Source organism: Aedes aegypti, chromosome 2, assembly GCF_002204515.2.
Source record: "Aedes aegypti strain LVP_AGWG chromosome 2, AaegL5.0 Primary Assembly, whole genome shotgun sequence".
In the NCBI taxonomy this organism is placed as follows: domain Eukaryota; kingdom Metazoa; phylum Arthropoda; class Insecta; order Diptera; family Culicidae; genus Aedes; species Aedes aegypti.
Window position 1 is genome coordinate 331,954,431 of NC_035108.1, and position 23,752 is coordinate 331,978,182.

The 23,752-nt window shown below is 38.0% G+C and overlaps 1 protein-coding gene across 1 annotated transcript in view; it reads left to right on the forward strand.

The window, feature by feature from the left end:
* Positions 1-23,752, forward strand: part of LOC5578973 (kelch-like protein 17) — a 111,663-nt gene that overhangs the window by 68,899 nt on the left and 19,012 nt on the right. The window contains exons 3-6 of the mRNA XM_021845967.1: positions 9,647-9,839; positions 11,479-11,575; positions 20,852-20,973; positions 21,076-21,190. Coding sequence (XP_021701659.1) covers positions 9,647-9,839; positions 11,479-11,575; positions 20,852-20,973; positions 21,076-21,190 — 527 coding nt within the window. The remainder of the gene's footprint in view (positions 1-9,646; positions 9,840-11,478; positions 11,576-20,851; positions 20,974-21,075; positions 21,191-23,752) is intronic.

Genomic DNA, 23,752 nt, shown 5'->3' on the forward strand with positions numbered 1-23,752 from the left:
CTAGCTTTAAAAGTTTATTTCTAAACGTGTAATCGTTACTCGCTTCTTAATTGTTTTAGTATTTCTGAATGGTAACACCATTCGTAGACGATAAAATAAAGTGGGCAAAAGTTTCTTCTGAAGATTTCAAGCTCAATCTATATACATAATATAATCGTTATGAAGGTTTGAATGCTGTCCAAATAAGTGAATTATTACTCTAAAAACTATTGAGATCAAATGAGATTTGTAAAAATTCGGCTATAATCAATTATTTCAATTTTGGTGATGAAAAGCTGCAAGTTGAGCCATGAAATCATGAAGCAGGATCTAGAATCATGACCTCATTTCATGAAAACAAACATTATACGTCAATTTAGATTCAAATATCATGAAGATTGAAATCGTGCCAGTTTTGTGCCGGGTGTTCCTGACTACTGTAGATATAAAATAATTTCAACTGTATCATGTTTTCGTGGTCGGGAATTCCATTGATCAAAAACTTTCCCCCTTTAGTTGTTTCACACCAGACTGAATTGGAAAAGTTGTTCCTTTTCACATGTTTCCTTCTGTGGCATACTCTGCCAAACCAAACTTATGGAAAGTGAAAATCACTTTCCTTCTAACCAGGGCGGTGCACCGCATGAATCATAATTTAGTGCTTCATTTTTTATTCCCGTTGGCTCCACACAAGTGAAAATATTAATCTGAAATCAAGTAGGATTTAGTATGCCCAAGAGTCCACACGGTTGCTATATGCCAACACGGAGATGACTGAAATGGCCAAAGAGAAACGGAGAAAAAAAAATTCGAAAGGGTTCAAAAGTTGCGCTTTGATATGCCTATGGAGGACTCAAGAGCCTGGATCGGTTTGAAAACCGAAGCGTCTATGTCTGAGCACGTGCTTGTGTCGAGGATCAAAGAGTAACGCTTGAGACAATTCGTGGTGTTGTCATCTTGAAAAATGAAAATTAAAAATATGTAGGAAAAAAAGTGAGGCAAGGTACATAAAGTAAACTTTACCAAAACTTGAAATGAACTTCGAAACATTTTCTTCTTATCGAGCAGTGTTAGTGCTTTCATAAATATTTTTATATATTTCAAAATCATTTTACTTTATATTATAACTTGGCTCTGTCACGTATCCTTTACTACGTTCAGACTGGAGCTGATATGAGGCTCTGCACAAAAATCCATCCATCTCTTTCACTCTTCCATGAAATTAGTAAACAACAAGGCCAGTAAACGTCAAAATCCCATACAAAATCAAAACAGTGGAGAGCCCCATTACATAATATGAGCTATCTTGATATCAAACGTCATATCTCTAATTTCCAGTGAAAACTAGATGCATTATTTTATTTATTTAGTTGGTGTTACATCAATTAATTTGATAAAACCTCGTTAACGATGTTACGCCAATTTACTCGGTCCATGGCTGTGTCTCTCCAACTTCGATTTTGGCCCACGTTCTCCAGATCTTGTTGCACCTGATCAAGCCACCTCGCTCGCTGTGCTCCCCGCCTTCTTGTGTCAACCGGATTCGACGCGAACACTATTTTTGCAGGATTGTTATCCGGTAGTCTTGCAACATGCCCTGCCCAACGCACCCTTCCGGCTTTCGCAACCTTCTGGATACTGGGTTCGCCGTAGAGCCTAGCGAGCTCGTGGTTCATTCTCCGCCGCCAGACACCGTTCTCCTGAACTCCGCCAAAGATCGCCCTAAGCACCCTTCGTTCGAACACTCCAAGTGCTTGTAGGTCCTTTTTCAGCATGGTCCATGCTTCATGTCCATAGAGGACCACCGGTCTTATAAGCGTTTTGTACATGGTACATTTGGCGCGGGGTGAATCTTTCTCGACCGCAGTTTCTTCTGGAGCCCATAGCAGGCGCAACTTCCACTGATGATGCGTCTCCGTATTTCACGACTAACGTTGTTATCAGCCGTTAACAAGGATCCGAGGTAGACGAACTCATCAACCACCTCAAAAGTATCCCCGTCTATCGTAACACTGCTTCCCAGGCGGGCTCTGTCGCACTCGGTTCCGCCTATCAGCATGTACTTTGTTTTTGACGCATTCACCACCAGGCCAACTTTTGTCGCTTCTCGTTTTATGCGGGTGTACAGGTCTGCCACCGTTTCAAATGTTCTGCCGACAATATCCATATCATCCGCGAAGCAAACAAATTGGCTGAATCTTGTGAAAATCGTACCTCGGTTGTTGAGCCCGGCTCTTCGCATGACACCTTCTAGCGCGATGTTGAACAGCAGGCACGAAAGTCCATCATCCTGTCGAAGTCCCCGGCAGGATTCGAACGAACTGGAATGTTCGCCCGAAATCTTCACGCTTTTCTACACACCGTCCATCGTTGCTCTTATTAGTCTTGTGAGCTTCCCGAGAAAGCTGTACTCGTCCATGATTTTCCATAGCTCCTCGCGGTCAATGCTATCATAAGCCGCTTTGAAATCGATGAACAGGTGATGCGTTGGGACTTGGTATTCACGGCATTTCTGGAGGATTTGCCGTACAGTGAAGATTTGGTCCGTTGTCGAGCGGCCGTTGATGAAACTAGCTTGATAACTTCCCACAAACTCATTTGTTATTGGTGGTAGACGACGGAAGATAATCTGGGATATCACTTTGTAGGCGGCATTCAGGATAGTGATCGCACGATAGTTTTCACATTCCAGTTTGTGGCCCTTCTTGTAGATGGGGCATATGACCCCTTGCTTCCACTCCTCCGGCAGCTGTTCTGTTTCCCAGATTCTGACAATCAGCCGGTGCAGACAGGCGGCCAACCTCTCCGGGCCCATTTTGATGAGTTCAGCTCCAATACCATCCTTACCAGCCGCCTTGTTATTCTTGAGCTGGTTGATGGAATCCTTAACTTCCCTCAATGTGGGGGCAGGTTGGTTTCCTTCATCCGCTGTGCTGACGTAGTCACTTCCTCCGCTGTCGTGACCCTCAGCGCCTGTATTCTCCGTGCCATTCAGGTGTTCATCGAAGTGCTGCTTCCACCTTTCAATCACCTCACGTCCGTCCGTCGAGATGCTTCCGTCCTTATCCCTACACATTTCGGCTCACGGAACAAAGCCTTTTCGGGATGCGTTAAACTTCTCGTAGAACTTTCGCGCTTCTTGTGAACGATGCAGCTGTTCCATTTCTTCACATTCCGTTTCTTCCAGGCGGCACTTTTTGTCTCGGAATAGGCGAGTTTGCTGCTTTCGTTTTCTTTTATATCGCTCCACGTTTTGTCGCGTTCCTTGCTGCAGCATTGCAGCCCGCGCTGCATCCTTCTCCTTCAAAACCTGCCTGAATTCTTCGTCGAACCAATCGTTACATGTCCTCCTTTCTACGTACCCGACGATGCTCTCGGTTGCGTTGTTTATGGCTGCTTTTATGTTGCTCCAGCAGTCCTCAAGAGAGGCTTCGTCAAGCTCGCCCTCTTCCGGCAACGCTACCTCGAGATGCTGCGCGTATGAGGCAGCGACGTTCGGTTGGGCCAGTCGCGCTAGGTTATACCGAGGCGGGCGTCGATACCATACATTGTTGATGACGGATAGTTTTTGGCGCAGTTTCACCATCACAAGATAGTGGTCAGAGTCAATGTTAGCGCCACGATAGGTTCTGACGTGGTAATATCGGAGAAGTGCCGTCCATCGATCAAAACGTGGTCTATTAGTGATTCCGTCTGCAGTGGTGATCTCCAGGTGTATCGATACGGGAGGCTTTGCTGGAAGTAGGTACTGCGAATGGCCATGTTCTTGGAGGCGGCAAAATCTATCAGTCGTAGGCCGTTCTCGTTCGTCAGCCGGTGGGCGCTGAACTTTCCAATCGTCGGTCTGAACTCCTCCTCCTGGCCAACCTGAGCGTTCAAATCTCCTATGATGATCTTGACGTCGTGGCTTGGGCAGCGGTCATACTCGCGTTCGAGCTGCGCGTAAAATGCGTCCTTGTCATCATCAGTGCTTCCGGAGTGAGGGCTATGCACGTTTATGATGCTGAAGTTGAAGAACCGGCCTTTGAGCCTCAACTTGCACATTCTTTCGTTGATCGGCCACCACCCGATCACGCGCCTTTGCATATCACCCATCACTATAAAAGCTGTTCCCAGCTCACGTGTGTTGCCGCAGCTCTGGTAGATGATATGGTTACCTCTAAACGTTCGCACCATTGATCCCTTCCAACACAATTCCTGCAACGCTACGATGCCGAATCTGCGGTCCTTCAGCACGTCGGCGAGTATGCGTGTGCTCCCGATGAAGTTGAGAGATTTACAGTTCCACGTACCGAGCTTCCAATCGCTAGTCCCTTTACGTCGCTGTGGTCTTCGCCGATTGTCCCGGTTCGTATTCTCCCGTTGATTATTTGTTGCTTGATTTTTTTACGGCTGGCTTGCAGGGCCTGCCACCAACCATTGTTGATCAGACTCATTTCCCCGAAATTCGAATTGTGAAGCCATGAACTGTTATAACTGTGCGTTGTATTCCTGAGATGTAGGGGGAGGTGGTTGGGCTTGAGTGTTGCACATGGGATCCGACAGTTTTGATCTCGGTGGGCCGCAATTCAAGTTTCGGTGAAATGATTCGCACTCACTCACTCACTCATTTCATTTCACCGAAACTTGAATTGTGGCTCTCTGGGATCAAAATTGATCGATTTTGTGTGCAATACTCAAGCTTAACCATCTGATTTTCTATCTTAGGAGGATAGATCATGGTTGTAGTAGTTCGTGTCTTCGTAGTTCGGAAAATGTTATTTTCGGGGAAATGAGTCTGAACAACACTGCCACCAACCCCCTAGATTTCCGGAGGACCATTCCCCCTAAATGTTCGGAGGACCATAGTGCACAGTTTAGCTTAGAGTCCTTCTCTGGCACTCGGACAATGATCAGCCGCTCCTAACATGGAGTACAGACGCTCAAGGTTTGCAGAAGCAAAAGCACCCCCCCCCCTTCCCTGTCAGCATACGACCAAAGTTCCCACCGGGGGTTGGTTACCCGATCTTCTCTAAGGTTACTCGTACCCCGGCCAGTACCACGAGGAGGTACGGATAGGAGTTGCTGGGCAAGAGGCTAAGGACCGCACAGAGGGGTCTATTTTATTCCTTCAGGTACGCGAGGTACCAATGGTAGGCCATGCCCAGCCATTTACCAACCCCTCCGTGTGCAACCCATTTTTAGTCGCGAAGCAGTATATTTAATTGAAATGTATGTATTCTTATGTAAAATATGGTCAAAATTATGGGACAGCGACAAATTCGCGAAGCTTTGGTTTTATCGCCTCAGTCTCCCCGCGAAGTTTTAAGAACTTCGTCGCTAATTTCCGTTGTCCTATGAATAACCTTTGAGGGAACGTACAAAATCTGTGCTGATTTTAATCATTAGTAACCTGGTTTTGAAGATATTTCATTGGTAGATCGACACTTCCCTTAAAAAAATATTGAATCTCCAATTTATTTGTAGATTTTTTTTTCGCAAAAACTAAAACATGGCTGTCATTTTGTCAAACTAAAATTGTACTCTTTGAAGATTTAAGATCTTCATACGACCAGAATGGTGCTAATTACTCAATACCCTTGCATCAATTTGCTTCAAAGTAGTTATTAGTAAACTTTTTAATCACAACAATCTTGATAATCATTGAATAATGAAAGTAATTTCCATGAAGCTGTAAGTAAATCAATTAAGTTGGAAACCCATTGACCATGAGCATCATTAGATTGTATATTATTCTGGTGGTACCATCCATAGTGAAAGGTTTTCGCCTGTTTAAGAAGGAATTGAATCACTCAATACCAGCTTTTGCCTGTTGAAAATAAAGGCTAGGGTAAAAGCACCAATTTTCGACCCATTCATACGATTTTGGCCTATTTTGTGTGGAAATCCGAAAATTGGCACAGATTTCTTGTAGGTCGAAAATTAGTGCTTTTCCCCTATATAATATTTTTCTCTATTAATAATTAGTTCAGTAAGGTCATTAACTAAATGTGTTAAGTTTCACAGTTTAATGACCTGCCTACGTCGATAATCACATTACGTTATGCATTGAGGTATCGTTTTCTTCTAGACGATGGAAATCCTTCGTTGTTTTGTTTGGCAAAACTTCTTGCCAATAAAGAAGCATTCAAAAGCAATTTTCCTTACCCAGCCAACAACATACATATGTATAATCGAATACATCGCGTTCACACTTTGCGTAGACTTGGCACCCGTTCAAGGAACAATAATTCCGTTAAGCAAAAGAAACAATTCCCCATAGAGAACCGAGGAAAGGAATTAGACAGCTCCTTCTGCGCTCTTCTTATCGCTATTTATATGCCAAGGGATTGTGTTTCCGAACTGGAATGGGCCCACACAGAAAACGTTTTAGCGCCTGTCTATCACGGTTGGAGCATTGTCCCCAAATGCAGAGTTGAATCAAAGAGGTTACGCAATCGGAACTCATTTTCAATGAATGGGAGTTGTGAAAACGGTGACACCTCTCCCTCAATGGAAAAACACGTCACAACAGCTTGCCAACAGGAAAATTTGACCCAGAAATTGAATTACCCCGGGGCAAGAAACGGTCGCATGTAACTGGATGGACACGACCCCAGCATAAATCCTGCCCTGTTTGACCCGGATGGGGCCAGTCTGGTGAGTCTCCTTTCGGTTCTACTATGGGTGTTATAATAGAGCGGTTCTACTATGGGTGTTACAAAAAAGATAAAAAAAATCTAATCTACAAATGACAAAAATAGAGTTTTGTCAAATTTTCATCCATTTGGTTTTTATTTCCTAATTTTTCGTATAACATCATTACCATTAATTTCTTATGATTATGCCAATGGCATTATGTCAAACGTGTACTGTATTTTAACATCAACGTGAATAAGATAGTCTTACCAATGCTGAAAGTATAATTTTGGTTTTTCCTTATGAATTTTTAACTAAAACCTTAAACGTCTTTGATCCACCTTCAAATCCAAACCAAAAGGATGAAAATTTGATAGGACACTATTTTCATCAAATAAATTGTGAGGAAGGAAGATCTCCTATAGGATTTGCCAATTTGTTTGTAATGTGAACCACCCTAGTGTTATAAGCATGACGATGTTTGACGATATGGCACTAGTGGGGTGTGCCAAGGCTCTATGTCACCCGCACTAACGAAGACGAAGAGCCGGTGAATGGTCGCTGCTGTCGCCTTTGGAAAACATGTCAATGAACTTTTTCCTTCGATGCGATAGATTTAAAGGAAAGCGCAAACAATAGGGGCTGTTCGGGTGTCATAGCATTGGAAAAGAGTGAAAATTCAATAGCTTAGGGTAGATTTTGCTATAAAATTGTAACATTTAAAAATTCTCGTAGTAGCCAACCATAGCTAGAATATAACCGGTCTACTTACAAACACCCAAAGGGTGTCCTGCAGATATTTTTCTGGGATTGACTCAGAAATGGATATAAAAAATCCATCGCTGGTTTCGAATATCGATTCTTTGCAAATCATAAGGATCTCGAGATATAGCAATCTAAATTTACCTGTTTAGAGTTGATACTAAACTTTTTGGGGGGTGATTCAATATTCAACTGGGTATTGCAATACCGTAAATTCGGGTGAAATTGATCAGTAGGGTGAAATTGATCACTGTGTCACTCGATTTTATTTCTTCCTAATGGAGCACAAATATCAATGTAACCTGCAGTGAATGAACGTTGTTTGTCGTAAGTATTTCCAAATTGTGTGTTGTGAAGTTTTTTGCGTTCAAAAATGTTCATTTCTATGAAAATAATGAAAAATTTCAAAATCTTGTACGGTGCAGTGTTGACAAACATCAATAAACTTCTAGTTCTAGACAATGATTTAGGCATGGTACAATCCTGAAAGTTTGTGATGATACTTAAGACATTTCCCCAAACTAGATTTCATAACCAAACCTCGTACCAATTCGTTGATTTGGTTGAAAAAATTGAATTTCTGTTATATATCAGGAAAATCCTTAGGAAATTGCATACATTTAGGCGTTCTCTGCGTTATTCTTGAAATTTAAACAATCATTATTTCTAAAAATATTGCATTGTTAAGAATTTGGCAAGCATATTCGGATTCAGGGAGCTCAAATTTATTATGTAAAGTTGTTTTGAAAACTAACAATAATTGCATTGATAAGTGATCAATTTCACCCCGAAATGAGATCTCCCGATATTTTATTTTAGACATATTTTTTAGCACTAAAATTACATTTATTAGAAAATTTCGGTGCTTGAGGCAATGAGGCTCACCTTCATACTTGTTTTCTTGCATTCAGTTGTTTGGCATTGTCAACATTATAGAAATCAGACAAGAAAAACCGTGAAAAGTGATCAATTTCACCCGAAATTACGGTACTTATTTTGGTGAGTCCGTATTTATGACGAGTAGTGTAAGTTGAATTAACTTCGTACAAAAACTTACGTTCATTGAAAGTGCGTAAAAATACTTCGTAAATTAGGGTTTTAGTGTACTTACAACCTAATTGAGGCATGAATGAGCCCTGCATAGCAGGTAAAATACCTTAAATAATATCTTATACATATTCTACAAAGACCAAACTGAAAATCAGATCTAAATAATACATGATTGATTTTTATATAAACGTGAAATTTTTCAATAGTAATTCAAAACCTTCAGCAGTGAATAGCTGTCGAATACCTGAATGAAATATTTTAAACATTTTTTCCAATACCATTAAAATAAAAAATTGAGCTATTGACTACTGCATAATATCTAATTATGGTATGATACCAGAATATGGTACAAATAGATTGATGCGAGTTATTGTCCCTCCTCGGGTAGCCACTTCATTACAGACGCTTGAAAGAAATCCTATGAAGATTCCTTCAATAGTTCTTATAAGATTGTTTTACTATTTCTTCAATTATATGAATATGAAATGTTACTGGAACACCTCCAAGTGAATTGATTACGAATGTTGATTGATGTCAACGACATACTAGAAACGTGAATTATACCGCATTATTTCACTGAAAAATGCTTGAAAGAAGTTTTCAAGGGTTTTTGTTTTACGTTTTTATGAAAGTTTCTCAAAACAATTCCAATGTTCCTTCAGGGATTCTTACAAAAAAATTCTCTTGCAATTCCTCGACAGATCACATTAAAGAATAGTTCTAGGATTTCTGAGAATTTTTCAGAGATTTCCCCAAGAATTTCCCTAACAGTTTTTCCAGAGACTCTTGCGGAGATTCCTCCAAATATTCGTTCCAGAATTTTTCCAACTTCAACCCTAGTTTCTGCATACGATATATCAAAGATTCCTCCAGTTATTCTTAAAAACAAAGGTTTCTTGAGGAATCTTTTCAAAAAATTTTCATTTCTGAAAAAGGAGGCTTTCAGATTACTACTTCAGTCAAAAGTTTATGTCTCAAATATTGCGATTTTTGAATTTTTTTATAATATTTTGTCTGAACTGCGGAGCAAGAGAAATTTGATCACGAAGGAGAAAAATCGAAAAGGCTAAGATGAAAATCTCTATCATTACGACGACACAAACGACGTCTCCATGTTGAAGTTTATTCACACATTTCAATATCACAACAGTTGACATTCCTCATTACTATGCAACTGATTATAAGTGCATTTTCCCCTAACTAAATGCAATCATCCACGTTTTATCCAACCTTCCAGATCTCCAGTAACCACCGAAGGAACCAACGGAGAGGATGTCACCACTGTAACCAGCAACTCGACGCAGACACCGAGCGATCTCAGCCCGCCAAACATGTCCGGTGACGACATACTGCCCCAGGCGCACCACCAAAATCCTGGCCACTGTATAGCATCGTTCTCGGCCATTAACCGCATGCGACAGAACGCTCAGGTTAGCAAACAAATCCCCTGCCAAACGAATCATGCAAATCGAGAGAGTGCGGTGACAGTCGGCAATCAACAGTCTAATTAGCAACTCGTTCGCTTTCTACACTCCCGTGCAAAAGATTGGGGTCAACCCCTAGAAAACATTCAGAAGTGTTTTGTCCATATGTCTGATACATCTAATTGAAACTCTCTATGGCTCATTCGAAAAAAATGACATAATTTTAATTTGTATGTATCATCAATATTTTTTGAATATTGCTTTCTAAATTTTGACTTGAACTGTGATATTTTTCTTAATTTTAACGAAAAAAAGCTTTCTTTGTCAAAGTTGCCATTTTCACATTTGTATCTTGTGTGGCAGGTACGATGATACTATATGCCCAGGAAAGTCAAGAAATTCCATTACGAAAAGATTGTGAATTGTTTTCAGATTTGTCCGCCCATATTTTGCAAGTGCTCTTCAAAGATTTTAAGATTTTGGTTATGATGCTGAACTGCTTTGAAATTTTGCTCGATCCAATGCTGAGAAAATTAATAATGTTTGATAATAAATCTTTGAGCTGTTTAGTAGAATACCTACAGTATTGGACAAAACATTTGCAACTTTTTCGATTTTCCATACAAAATGACCAACTTTGGTAAGCTAGATCTCAGTTAATTATGGACCGATTTGGATGAAACTTTCACAGAACATCAGATATAACTTGAATTTTATCATTTATTTTTGAATAATTTTTCCAATCACGAGTTTATAAGTAATAACGGTTTGACTAAAGTGTAATTTTCGACGAAAAATTTAAAACTTTTTATCTCAAAATCTGATAGCTCTACACAAAAACTGTCTTCAGCAAACTTATTCATCTCGTCAAAATCTACAAATTTGCTGAAGATACATGAAGCTATTCCTTCAATATGTTTAGTTATGTCAATTATAAAAAATCGTCAGAATATTCACTTTAGTCAAACCGTTACTGCTTTCCAACTTGTGATTAGAAAAATCACTCAAAACTATATGTTAAAATTCAAGTTATGTCTGATATTCTGTGAAAATTTCATTCAAATCGGTCCATAAATAACCGAGATATAGTTTATCAAAGTTTGTCATTTTGTATCTAAAATCGAAAAAGTTGCAAATGTTTTGTCCAATACTGTATAAGTAGATTAAAAAACCGAATTTAGTACTATACCATTTAATTCCACTCGACTTTGAAGTCGAGTCTAGCACACGACACTGAAGACGGCCTTACAGTTGAGGTCGAAATACGCGTATCAGTCAAAGGATACAAACTCTAGTGGAATTAAATGGTATAGTACTAAATTCGGTTTTTTCATCTACTCAATAATGTTTGTTTCAATGTTATTTTTGAAAACTGTCACAACTTCAACTAAAAATTTAGTAAACTAATTTTAATTTCAAATAAACAATTGAGAATTTTAATTTGACGTGTACTTAGAGATATGAACAAATCACTTTTGTATGAGTTAGGGGGTGACCCAAAACTTTTGCACCGGAGTGTACGAGTCGTCCCATTTGCACACGCGAACCATGGTTTGAAAACTCTTCTGATTTATTCAAAACCAATTTCCATTTTTATCGTTTTCGGTTCTCGATTCTCGGTGGCGTTATATCCGGACGAGAGCAGCTCTGCGATGTGGCACTGGAAGTCGGAGGTGAAACCATCAATGCACATAAGGTCATACTGGCTTCGGTTTCGCCGTATTTCTATGCGATGTTCAACGGTGAGTATAGAGGGGCATTCACAAATAGGTATCCATGTACGTGCTGTGAATATGCACGCAAAACCGATTGCGGAATTTATTTGAAATTGATGCATTTGTGCTACAAGTGGTATGAAACAAAGATAATTGTAGCCCTACCCTATTCCACATTGAACAGGTTGGGCATTTCAAGGGTGAATATCAAAAGCAGTGAACGATAATGCGTCTCCACTTGTTCAGTGTTACTGACAATGCTATGTCTATGATTACCCTCAGGTCCAAAATTGTTATCAACAGCTGTCTTCTCACAAAATAAACATATTTTCAGCATGAAAATTAAAGTCTATGGCGCGGTATATAATTTGCTTTACTTTAAAATGCACGAAAGCCACAATTCTCATTCTTTTTCTTTGCTTAGGATTTAAATTTTAACCCGATGACATATAAGATTTTTTGACATAAATTTGAGCTTAGAAGCATAACGCGCAAGTTTGGGCAAAAATAGAAATGGTTGATTGCACTCTTTTAAGTAAAAAACACTACGTATTTCTAAACTTGTTTGCATGAATCAAAATTGATTGTAAAAGTTTAATGAATAATACCTAATGAAGAAAAAAGACTTTTTTACACTTAAAATTCCTAATAATAATAAAAATACTTAGACCCTTAATTTTTGAAACCTGTTTGCTTGCATCAAAACACTAAACGATGACTTCTATATTTTTTTTTCGTTTTGGACAGAAATCAAAATTTTAGTTTACATTCAAAATTGCTTTTATTTGAAAACCAAGAAAACCCTAAATAGGGGTTTTAATAGTATTAGTATTTAGTAGTTAGTATTGACAAAACTTGCATGAACAAAAGCTGTTCGAAGTTTTCTACATCAATCGAAATCGTAAGAAAATGATTGTAAATCAATTGTCATTATATTGTTAATCAATGGCTACACTTCTGCATTAGACACTGACACGTTAATGCTTCCAGTGGGCATTTATGCCCTTTGAAGGAAGCACCACACTAGACAACGGACTAGCATGCAACGCCCAGTGGCACAGTCGGAAAACATTCCTCACGAAAAGTTTACCGGCCTGAGGCGGGAATCGAACCCACACTCCCTAGCAAAATTCGAGAGGGGATCTATAGTCTCCCTTAAGGTAAATAAATAATTTCCAGGCTTCCCATTTATAAAAATAAAAATATACTTGGAACTTGAAATTTTGAAATTATGCTGATTGCATGCAACACTATACACATAGAATTAAAGTGTTTGAGAACTTACAAATACAAATGTAACAAATAAGAAACGCAAAAATGAACGTCAAATTGCAATCATTTTTTTGTCCTTGAAATTTAGAAATAGAGTTTGGTCTCTTATAATCAGTACTGGGAATGGTGATAGTAGTAGGCTTGAATTTCGCGAAAATCACGTGGCTTTCCCAGTACAGTAGTTCAAAAACGTGAATCTCATCAAGTAGCCTATGTTGGATGCATGAATTTTCTACATCGTGAGTGTCATTGAAGGATCTAAATGCGGGAAATAGAGCGGGAAATAGAACATTTTTCTACAGTAATTTTGGGTTGCCCTTAGCAACGGTTTTTTTTGCAATTTTCAAGCCTACAGTAGCGATAGGCGTGAGTTTCACTGGCTTCGCTGACTGCGATTGGCTTTGTTTGGCTACTGTAGAATGAATTTCAGATTTTTTCCCAACTCTGCTTATAATACTACTCGAGTAGAATCCGTTTCAGCATGATTTTGATGTAAAAAAGATCAGCAGTGCCACAGTGGTCCCATTTGTTCTGCAAAGCGGTCATAATAGTAGTTTACAGAACAAGTTGCAGAATGATGATTTTTACAGCACGGGACGAAAATTAATTACGACGAGTGCTGTAAAAATCCAGTTCTGCTACGAGTTACGTACAACATTTTTTGCAATGTCGAAGAAGACAACTTCAGATTATCAGGAAATATATCGAAATGCATTCACCAATTTACAATTTCTGAAAAATTGTTGTGTTATGATTCATTACGAAACTCAAAACAGTTGAGTAATGAGAAAGCGTTACGCAATGATTCATTACAGCACTAGTTTCAGTTGCGTAATGACTATTCCCGCACTGCATATTTCAGTCACAGATAACAGATGTTTATGCCAGAACAGAAAAATTCTGAAAACCTGTGTAAGTATTCAAATTGAAACTTCTTGCCATCACTAGCGCCGCCACTCAGCGAATTGCGTCAATCGGTGGTGAATATAAGTATCTTGAAATATTTCATATTCACCACTGACATCGACATGGGAACTTAGCGATGACAGCGTCACCACGATGTTGCTACTTGTGTTGCCATTCAAAATAACCATTAATTGGGTTACACAGTTTACAATCGGACTTCAACGTCTGTTGTCTGTGCTCCAGTGTGGGAATGTAGGCCGTTTCATGACAGATTGGCGTGATGAAAAACCACGATGTCGGTACTTGTGTTGCCTTTCATTTGTCGTTAATTCAAGCGTGTGCTAGAATAAGGGCGTAAGTCGCATGATCGATTTCTCTTCATCGATCCTCTCTTCTGTGAATAAATGAGAAATATATGTAGGAATATTCACGCTATGTCTGAACCAGACAATTATAAAAATCGAATGTACATCGGATTTTTTCTCGCTAGAGATTAGTATTTGGTCTATATTTTCATAATCGGAAGGTTTTAAAATATTCTATCGGTGAAATTTTTTCCATACATTTTGTATGGGCGGAAATGCGTCGAAAACTTGATTTTCATGGGATTTAGTATGAAAAATGGCTAAAAAGTGGAAAAAATCAAAATTTCACCGATGGAATATTTTAAAACTTTCCGATTATGAAAATATAACCCAAATATTAAACTCTAGCGAGAAAAAATCCGATGTACATTCGATTTTTATAATCATCTGGTTCAGACATAGCGTGATATTGTGAAATGATAATTGTTAATTTTTCTCTAATAGGGTCCTAAAGCCCTGTCTCAATTTTATTACCAAACGCTTAAGTTTAGGGCAGAAACACATGTTTACTCAATTTTTAAATGATTTCCATTGGTTTAAGTACAAAAAACATTTGTTTAATGATTTTTGAGATTTTGTCACACCCCTTGGTTTAAACTCGAATTTTGGGTATATTTTGTTTTCCGTGTCCCTTCCGAAATGTCAGATAGGAACAACCCCAGTGTTAAAACTATATGCCCTGTGGCATTTTTGTCGAAAAAGTGAATGTCAAACAAGATCACAAGTGTCAAGGTTGATATTTGGAACTATTTTTAAAATTGAAGTTAAAAAATGATATAGCCGTTATTTGAGCGGGAAAACTTGCTAAAGTAGTTGCAAGAACATGCTCTTTCGTATTATTGAATAAAAACGAGAATTCATTGAACATTTTAGGACCCAATTGATAAATTACTTGTATGAGTTTCATTGAAAATCTCAAGAGAAATTTCTATGAGAACAACTGTGTGAAATATTTTTTAATAGAATTCATGAGAAATTTTTGGCAGAGCCCAAGCAAAATTACCATGAGTAATGTTTTAGGAAATATCTTGAGTATTTGCCAAGACAAATTTTAGAAGAAGTTTGAAAGAGTACCTTGGAAAATTTTAAATCAACTCTTGGAACACATTGACAATATCCTTGAATATTTTTAGAGTGACTTCGAGTATAACTCCTGAATGGATTCGGAATTATTCGAAGGGTGTGCCGTTTGGCCGAACGCCATTTTGCCGAATGGGTCGTTTGGCCGAAAGCCATTTTGCCGAATGGTCGTTTGGCCGAATGTCGAATACCGAATTACGAACAAAAAAATAATTACTAGAAACCTGATGCTTACGATTCATAAGAAAAACTGATCAGCGAATTAATTTGATGATTTGTTTTATGTGACGAGACGTCATGTTTATCTATAAATAAATGATCTTAATTTTGTTTTACCAAATTAGGATGATAGTACTGTCTAATAACACAGAACACCTAGATATAAGAATGAATGTAATGTTTGGAATGATACTAATAAAGAAATTAAAAAAATATAAAGAAATGATAAAATTGACCCGTTAATGCAGGACAAATTTGTGAGCTCCCCATATCACGTCAACGGTGTGCTAGGGTTTCGAGTGTTTTTTAATTACTTAATCAGAAATATGTCCTTCGTTTGAACATAGACTATTCTTTCAAGTTATACTGGTTTCATAACAATTGGCAATAAGTTAGAATTTTTACTTCTTTAAATCATCGGCAGTTCTTTGTATTTATACTGATATAACGAATATTTGCATTACACTTGTTCACATTTTTACAAGAGATTTTTTATTCTTTTGAATATATGCAGTTCTTTCAAGAGAGAAGTACCGTAATCCGGGGGCAAATTGATCACTGGGGTGAATTTGATCAGGTCGATACCAAATAGCATTTCTTTTCAGGGGTGCTTAATACTTCGTTGTCATCATAGACATTCCATGTTTTCTAGTTTATATATGTTTAATGATAGGGGCCCAGATAGCCGTAGTGTTAAACGCGTAGCTATTCAGCATGACCATGCTGAGGGTCGTGGGTTCGAATCCCGCTGGTCGACGATCTTTTCGGGTTGGAAATTTTCTCGATTCCCAGAGCAAAGAGTATCTTCGTACCTGCCACACGATATACACATGCCAAAAAAGGTCAATCGGCAAAGAAAGCTCTTAGTTAATAACTGTGGAAGTGCTTATAAGAACACTAATCTGAGAAGTAGGCTTTGTCCCAGTTGGGACGTAATGCCAGAAAGAAGAAAAAGAAGAAGAATATGTTTAATGATAGTTATAAACTATTTCATTTTTATAGAGATCAGTTTTGCGTAGAAATATTCACAGTTTTTGAAGGTGTTAGCAATACTGTTGGATATGTCGGTACTAAACAATCCGCTGGTGCTAAGCATGCATGTAAACTTTGAGTGTTAAAAATGTTGTGTTAGCTTCAGTGTGAACTGCTGAACTTATTTTTGAAATCGTACAACATTACAAAAATAGTTTTTTGCTCATTAAACCGTTTATTGTGCTTATTTCAAGGGAAATTGCATACATTTAGGCGTATCATGCAGATATACAAAGTTTTGCAATAAAATGATGATATACACGAGTCGTAAGAATTTTGACATCATTTCCAGATTCAGGAGACCCAAATTTAGTAGATAGGGAAATTTTACATTCTAAAATATGCTTTATTATATAGTGATCAATTTCACCCCAATGTGTCATTTTCAATTTTTGGTATTAAAACTAATTTTATGAAATGTTGAATAATATTTCATAATAAAATCGAATACATAAACTGATTGAAATCAATGAAGTACTGATTTTACCGAAATAAATTTAATAATTTTTGAATTCCAAAGGAAATCATGACAAAAAGTTGTAAAAAAGTGATCAATTTGCCCCCGGATTACGGTATTTCTGAAAGTTATTGGAATCAAGGCTTAAAATACGTTCATAAAGAGTCTTACTCAAAACATACTTTTTTAGCTCAAGGGTTAACTTAGGCAAGATGTCATTCCCATGCAAGATTAAGATTGCAACGTGTGAAATAAATTCTACACCATTGCTTGCGTATAGCAGTGAACCGAACAACTCGGTGAACACATACTTCATAAAAGTTCACTAATCCGTTGAGGAAAGAAGAAGCCAAACATGTGATTGCTAGAACTACGGAATAATATCCTTAGTATCATTCGAGAGATCGAAGCAAACCAATCTTGCAGAAGAACGAATTAGTTTTGAACCGATTTAGTTACTGTCAAAAGCTGACTACAAACGCAATGCTGACAGCTATTACCGCTACCAGAGAAGTGAAAAATTGCTTACGTTTAGGAAGTTCTTCTTTCAGCAATAACTGTTTCTTGAACTAACACTAAAGATCTTATTATTTTTAAATCAATGATGATTTATCTTTCTTCAAGAATAAGCTGAATTAGTTCGTTGAAATTCATTACAAATGCATACTAACTATAGTCAACTATTGTTTTCAATTTCGGCCAAGCAGCATCCGGCCAAATGACCCTTTCGGCCAAATGGCGTTCGGCCAAACGGCATTCGGCCAAATGGCGTTCAGCCAAATGAATAGGAACCATTTGAAGCTATCTTTGGAAAATTAGATGTTAGTTGATCTTCAAAACAATATTAGGTGGAATTCAGAAGACAAAAATCATTGCAATAGTCAACGGAGGAATCTCTGAATACGTTTTTGTATGGAACTTATGAACTTGTGTCTTCTGTTCTGTTTCTGTTTGAAGCAATCAATTCGATAAACTACCTTGAGGAGTTTCTGGAAAAACTTCTTGAAAACTACATATCACCATCCATTGACCATTTCCGGGGGAACTTCTGTCTGATGAGAAATTTGGGAGTCATTCCTATAAGAAATGCATTTGAAATCTATTTTTTGGGATTTCTTGGATGAACTTTATGAAATCCTTGTATCCCGTTTAATGGGATTTATCAATCGAACCTGCAGGATTTTTTCATTCCTGTTTTTTAAGGCGTTAATGGACCCATTACTCAGACAACAATATGAACCAAGATGCGTTTCGAACTCCACTTTGCTAACTGTGAAAGGAAAATCACATGGATAACCTTCAAAGTTTAGCGTTTCATACAAAATGGATAAATAAGTTGTGTATAATGATCATTTTGCATGAAATTCGTAGATATGTTTTTGAGACCGATCGCCCCCCTCTGAATAGAATCCTGGCTATGCCCATTAGAGTGATGCAAATTTTGAAATTTTAGCTCCCCTATGCTTGAACGATTTCAATTATGGTAAATAGCATCCTCCCAAAGAATGAAGTGATTCGGAAGAAATTTGACTGTGCACACGCCATTTGAAGTTTATATGGAGATTACTATGGAAAACGCCAATATTTTGTGTTCATCCCTCTATCTCTTCGTCATTATATTTCATGGAAAAATGAACAAATTCTTCTAATGTGAAATCCTCCCAGCTTCAACTTTGCCGAAGACCACTTTTTGATTGGACGTCAGGATAAACTGTTATTCATCATCATAAAGTGGGTTTGCATTTTACATGCTTAACCAACTGCTCGGCAGGCAACAGTGGTGCTCCTGGCGGGAAGAATAGATCAAAGTAATCCAGGCTACTATGTTCTACAGCAAAACAGCAGTGTTGCTCTGAAAGTAGTTGAATGATCATCTCAGCGTGGTTTGAACCTGAGAGAGAGAGGAGACAGCTCACTGACAACTGGCTTGTTTTCTTGGCTTCTTTGATTTCTTCTTCTCATGTTTGGGTTGCGCACAATGGTTCGGAGAGCCCAAACTGGGTCAAAACCATTATCACATTCCATTTGTTATCAAAAAGATCATAACAATAAAAAATTTCCATTGAAATTTGAGTCCAATCGACCATATTTAAATAATCAACGATTTTATATGCGAGAGCACAGGAAAACAACCTGAATTTTCAATCATTATTAAGTTATAGTTTGGCCAAATTTTGACGGTTTTTCATGATCTGCCCTTCGAATGTGCGGTTTTCCAGTGACAATTGATGACAGGTTCCCTTGACTTTTGTGAGCTCGCAATCTAAGCCAGCTGTCTCCTCTCTCTCAGGTTTGAACTTTGGAATCAAGAATAACAAAATATCCAGAAATCCAATTAAAATGTGGTCTTCGGCAAAGTTGTAGCTGGGAAGTTTTCACATGAGATGAGTGTGTTCACTTTTCCATAGATTATTATGACGAGCAGTTAGAGGACTGAACACAAAAGGTTTGCCTTTTCCATAGTAATTTCCTTATTAATTTCAAATAGCATGTGCTCAACCAAATTTCTTCTGAATCACTTCAAATTTTGGGAGGATCATTTTCATCATAATTGACATCGTTCAAGCATAGGGGAGCAAAATCTTCAAGATTTGCATCAGTCTAATGCCCATGTACACAAATGTTTGTGTACACAAATATACATAGAAGTCGCCAAATAATGAACGCACTATATAGGGTTCGAGAAGACCCTTGAGTTGACCACAATTTGCAATCGATATATCTAACAATAATTTCGAAACTTAAGGTCCTCAGGTCTAATGGTACCTCATTTAATTCGGAATTCGACCGTTAGGTGGCATGAAAGTTTTACTTTTATGTTGCAAATATCTCAGGAGCCTGTCCATTTAGAAAGATGGCTAGCATTGTTCGAGCTAGTTGATTCAAAAATTTGCCACCAGATGGCACTAATGAGCATGAAACTTTTGTTGTGCAGATATCTCAGAAAACCTAACCACTTAAGCCAAGTACGGACCTGAAACGTAAATCACTCAAGTAAAATTTCTCCTTTTTACCAAAGTAATTTTGACAGCTGATTCAGTATGAGCGAAATGTCACTTTTACTTGCGGAATAATTGAGTGACACATTTTTCCTTACAGAAAAGTGACAGCTCCCTTTGATTAGTACGGCAGGCGTTACCGACGTTATGAAATCAGCTCTACTTCTCAGCAGCTTACAGCTAAAGTAATTTCGGTAGCGGAATCATTCCTTGACCGTTTCTTGTCCTATTCTTTTGCACAGTACTTATGATCAGCGTACCGGCCATTAGAAAGGTGACATCTTCGGCAAAGTTATTCATGTTACAAACTGTGGCTGTCATTTTATAAACCAAGATATTCGAGATATTGTCACTAGGTGATGCCAGTGAGCACGAAACTTTTGTCTTGCGTATATTTCATGATCCTGACTATTTAGAAGAACGGCGTCTTCGGCAAAGTTGTTCAGAAGCTCAGGGGCTATCATTATTTTATGGTGGCAAAATGTAGAGTCGACTAACTATAACAATGATAGCCCTTGAGCTACTGAACAACTTTGCCGAAGACGCCATCTTTCTAATGGTCAGGCTCTTGAGATATTTGCAAAACAAAACTTCCATGCACAGAATCCTGAAATTTATAAAATAAAGCAGTCTTCATAGACCTAATTCAACTTTAAAATCTCTTTTATGATTATCAGAATAACAGTCACAAAGAGAAGTATCTATGTTTTTTATATACATAATTACAAACATTCAAGTCATTAAATTATTTGCATGAGATTTCAAATATTCAGCTCCCCCCAACTTTAAATACACCTATAACTATTACATCAGTTGTTCTTCTTCGGAATAATACTCCAATAGCAAAGATATGTGTTTGACCCCATGTTATTCAATTTCTATTGTGCTCAATGGGAATTTCACTTGTATGACCGATCGAAATCGAATTCTTTCCAATCCAATTCCGATGATGTTCTCCCCCGTCACATTTCAGACGACATGCTCGAGCGGAACCGGGACGTTGTCACCCTGCACGACATCGATCCATCGTCACTGAAGCAACTCATCGAATATGCGTACAGTGGGGAAATCACCATCACCGAGGAAAACGTACAGGTCCGTAAGAGGGAAATGAGGGGGGACGGGTTACAAACATTCAACAATCGCTCGACAAATGGTCGTTTCTCATGTTTGATTTCACCTCCGGTTTCCGCTCAGGTCCTGCTTCCAGCGTCCAGCTTGCTACAGATTCAATCGGTTCGAGAAGCATGCTGCAAGTTTTTGCTACGCCAGCTGCACCCTTCCAACTGCCTGGGGATTCGAAGTTTTGCAGGTAAGTTTTGTTTTTTTATTTTCTGTTTCATAGTTCGTTTTGTAGATGGAATGTATAAAAGTCCATATCGCTGTAACGAGCTGATAAAATGATTTCGTGTTCTGAGAAAATCGTCAACAATGACAGCATAAAAATATCCCTCTTAACTTTATGAAGGTCATTTAAATAAATCATGTTAATTCGCGAGACGAAAATCTACATTTCATGCCCACTTTTTGCTTTAGCGAACCTCGTCCTTTGACCCTCATAATTGACGATTAGAATCAAACAGCTGTTAGTTATATTGTGGTTAGCGAAATAATTAAGAATACATTTTTTTTTAATTCTTTATCAGTAGAAAATTGTAAAATAATTCTTTATTGATAGAAAATTGAATTTTCTTTGATGTGGACCATCATTCTGTTCAAAATGACCTGTTCAAAAAGTTTACTGATGGAGGAAAGCAAACTAATTGGACGATAGCTAGAAGCTTCTGCAGGATTTTTGCTAATTCTTTTTTTTTTTAAAGGAAGTTGTAAATTCAGAGTTTTACTCTTCCTCTTATTCGTGATTGCAACCATGTTCAGTGAGTAAACGAAAGTAAACGAAAGAAGACGTGACCTCCTAAATGGTTTACCACCGCTAACTTTTGTTCACGGTTCAAATGAAAAATCGAAGGCATCGGTCTAAACAAGGATTGAAAAAAGAACAAAGTCCTTCAATATTATAAGCGCACGTCTGATCGTTCGAAACGACAAAATTCGATTTCATTTGTTAAGTCGCTTAAGACTCCACTTCTGCGAAACATTGTCGAACTCAATTGAGATTGGCAGCGAAACAGGCCATCCCAAGCAAACAACATCACGAGCAAAATTCGAATCACATTTCTCTCGTGTAATGAATAATGGATGTGTTTTCATGTTCAGCTGGTTGATCCACTTCACAGGGAGCTCCATAATGGGCCCAGCGGGGAAAAGCGCAAAAACACCGGAAAATTCACCATTGATGAATGAAAGTGCCCCTGTCGACAACGCGTATTGAGCTTTTGAATTGGGGGGGAGAAGCATTGAGTTCTTCAAGGGTCTGGTAGGGGACATATTTTGCGGAACATTACGTTTGATTGACACTCGTAATTAATCGCTACACTTGTCAGGACGATTTCTACAAACATGGTTGATTGTTTCCGTTCAAAGTGGGGTTGATTTATTTCATCAAATATGTCATCCCGATTGACTGAATAATGTTATGGATAATATGAACTACGAAAGAGCCTTCCTTAGCTTCCCGCGGCTATGAAGTAAACCCATGCTGACGGTCTGGGTTGGAATCTTTGACGATCCAAGATCTTTTCTTAATGGCAATTTTCTCGACTTTCTTAGGCATGAATTGTCGTCTTGCCTATCACAATATGTACATAAACACGATTGGAAATGGCTGACTCTCAGTTGAAAACTGTTTTTTTTTACTTATCTCGTTTATTTGGCAGGGTCGGGCGCTGTAGGGCATAACAGAGCCGAAATCTTTTCTTTTTTTTTACATTATGTACATTCTGAAATTTGTATTTATTTTATAAACTATGTTAGTTTGGGGAAGTTTTAAGGTTAGGGAATACATTGGAGCAGGAAAGGAAAGGATTTTGGATTTGAAGGGGCAGGATGTCCAGATCTGTAACGAATGTAAAACAAAAACGGTTTGTGGGAGACATGACGAGAAGAGGACAATTTGACACATGACTCGAATGGGCAACCCCTTAAACCATGTTTTTTGACACCTGTGGAAATATGGAATGCATCCATCTACCGTAATTTCGGGTGAAATTGATCACTTTTCACTGTTTTCCATGTCTGTTTTCTATGATGTTGCCAATTCCAAACAACTTAATGAAGGAAAACAAGTACGACGGTGAGCTTCATTGGTTTATATACTCAAATTTTCATACAGTTGTGATTTTAGTGCTGAAAATCGTCTCTAAAATAAAAAAATCAAGGAATTCCATTTCGGGGTGAAATTGATCACCTGTTAAAACAATTATTGTTAGTTTTGAAAACAACTTTACTTATTTAATTTGAGCCTCCTGAATCCAAATATGCTTGCCAAATTCTTAACAATGCAAAATTTATGGAAATAATTAACAATTAATTTTCAGCAATACCGCAGAAAACGCCTAAATGTAGTCAATTCTCGAAGGAATTTGATGATATCTATACAAAAATTCAATTATTACAACAAAATGAACAAATTGGTACGAATTTTGATGATAAAATTCGTTTTGGGGATATATTTCAAGCATCCTTACAAATTTTCAGGTTGACACCATGTCCAAATCCTTGTTTATAACTATAAGTTTATTGATGTCTGCCAATACTACACCGAACACGATGATGGAATTTCCTATTATTTTAATAGAAATAAACATTCCATAACACAAAAAGCTTCACAACATGCAATTTGACAATAGTTAAGACAAACAACGTTCATTTACATAGGTTGCATTGGTTTCTGTGCTCTATTAGAGGGAAATAAAATCGTGTGACACAGTGATCAATTTCACCCCACTTATCAATTTCACCCGAATTTACGGTA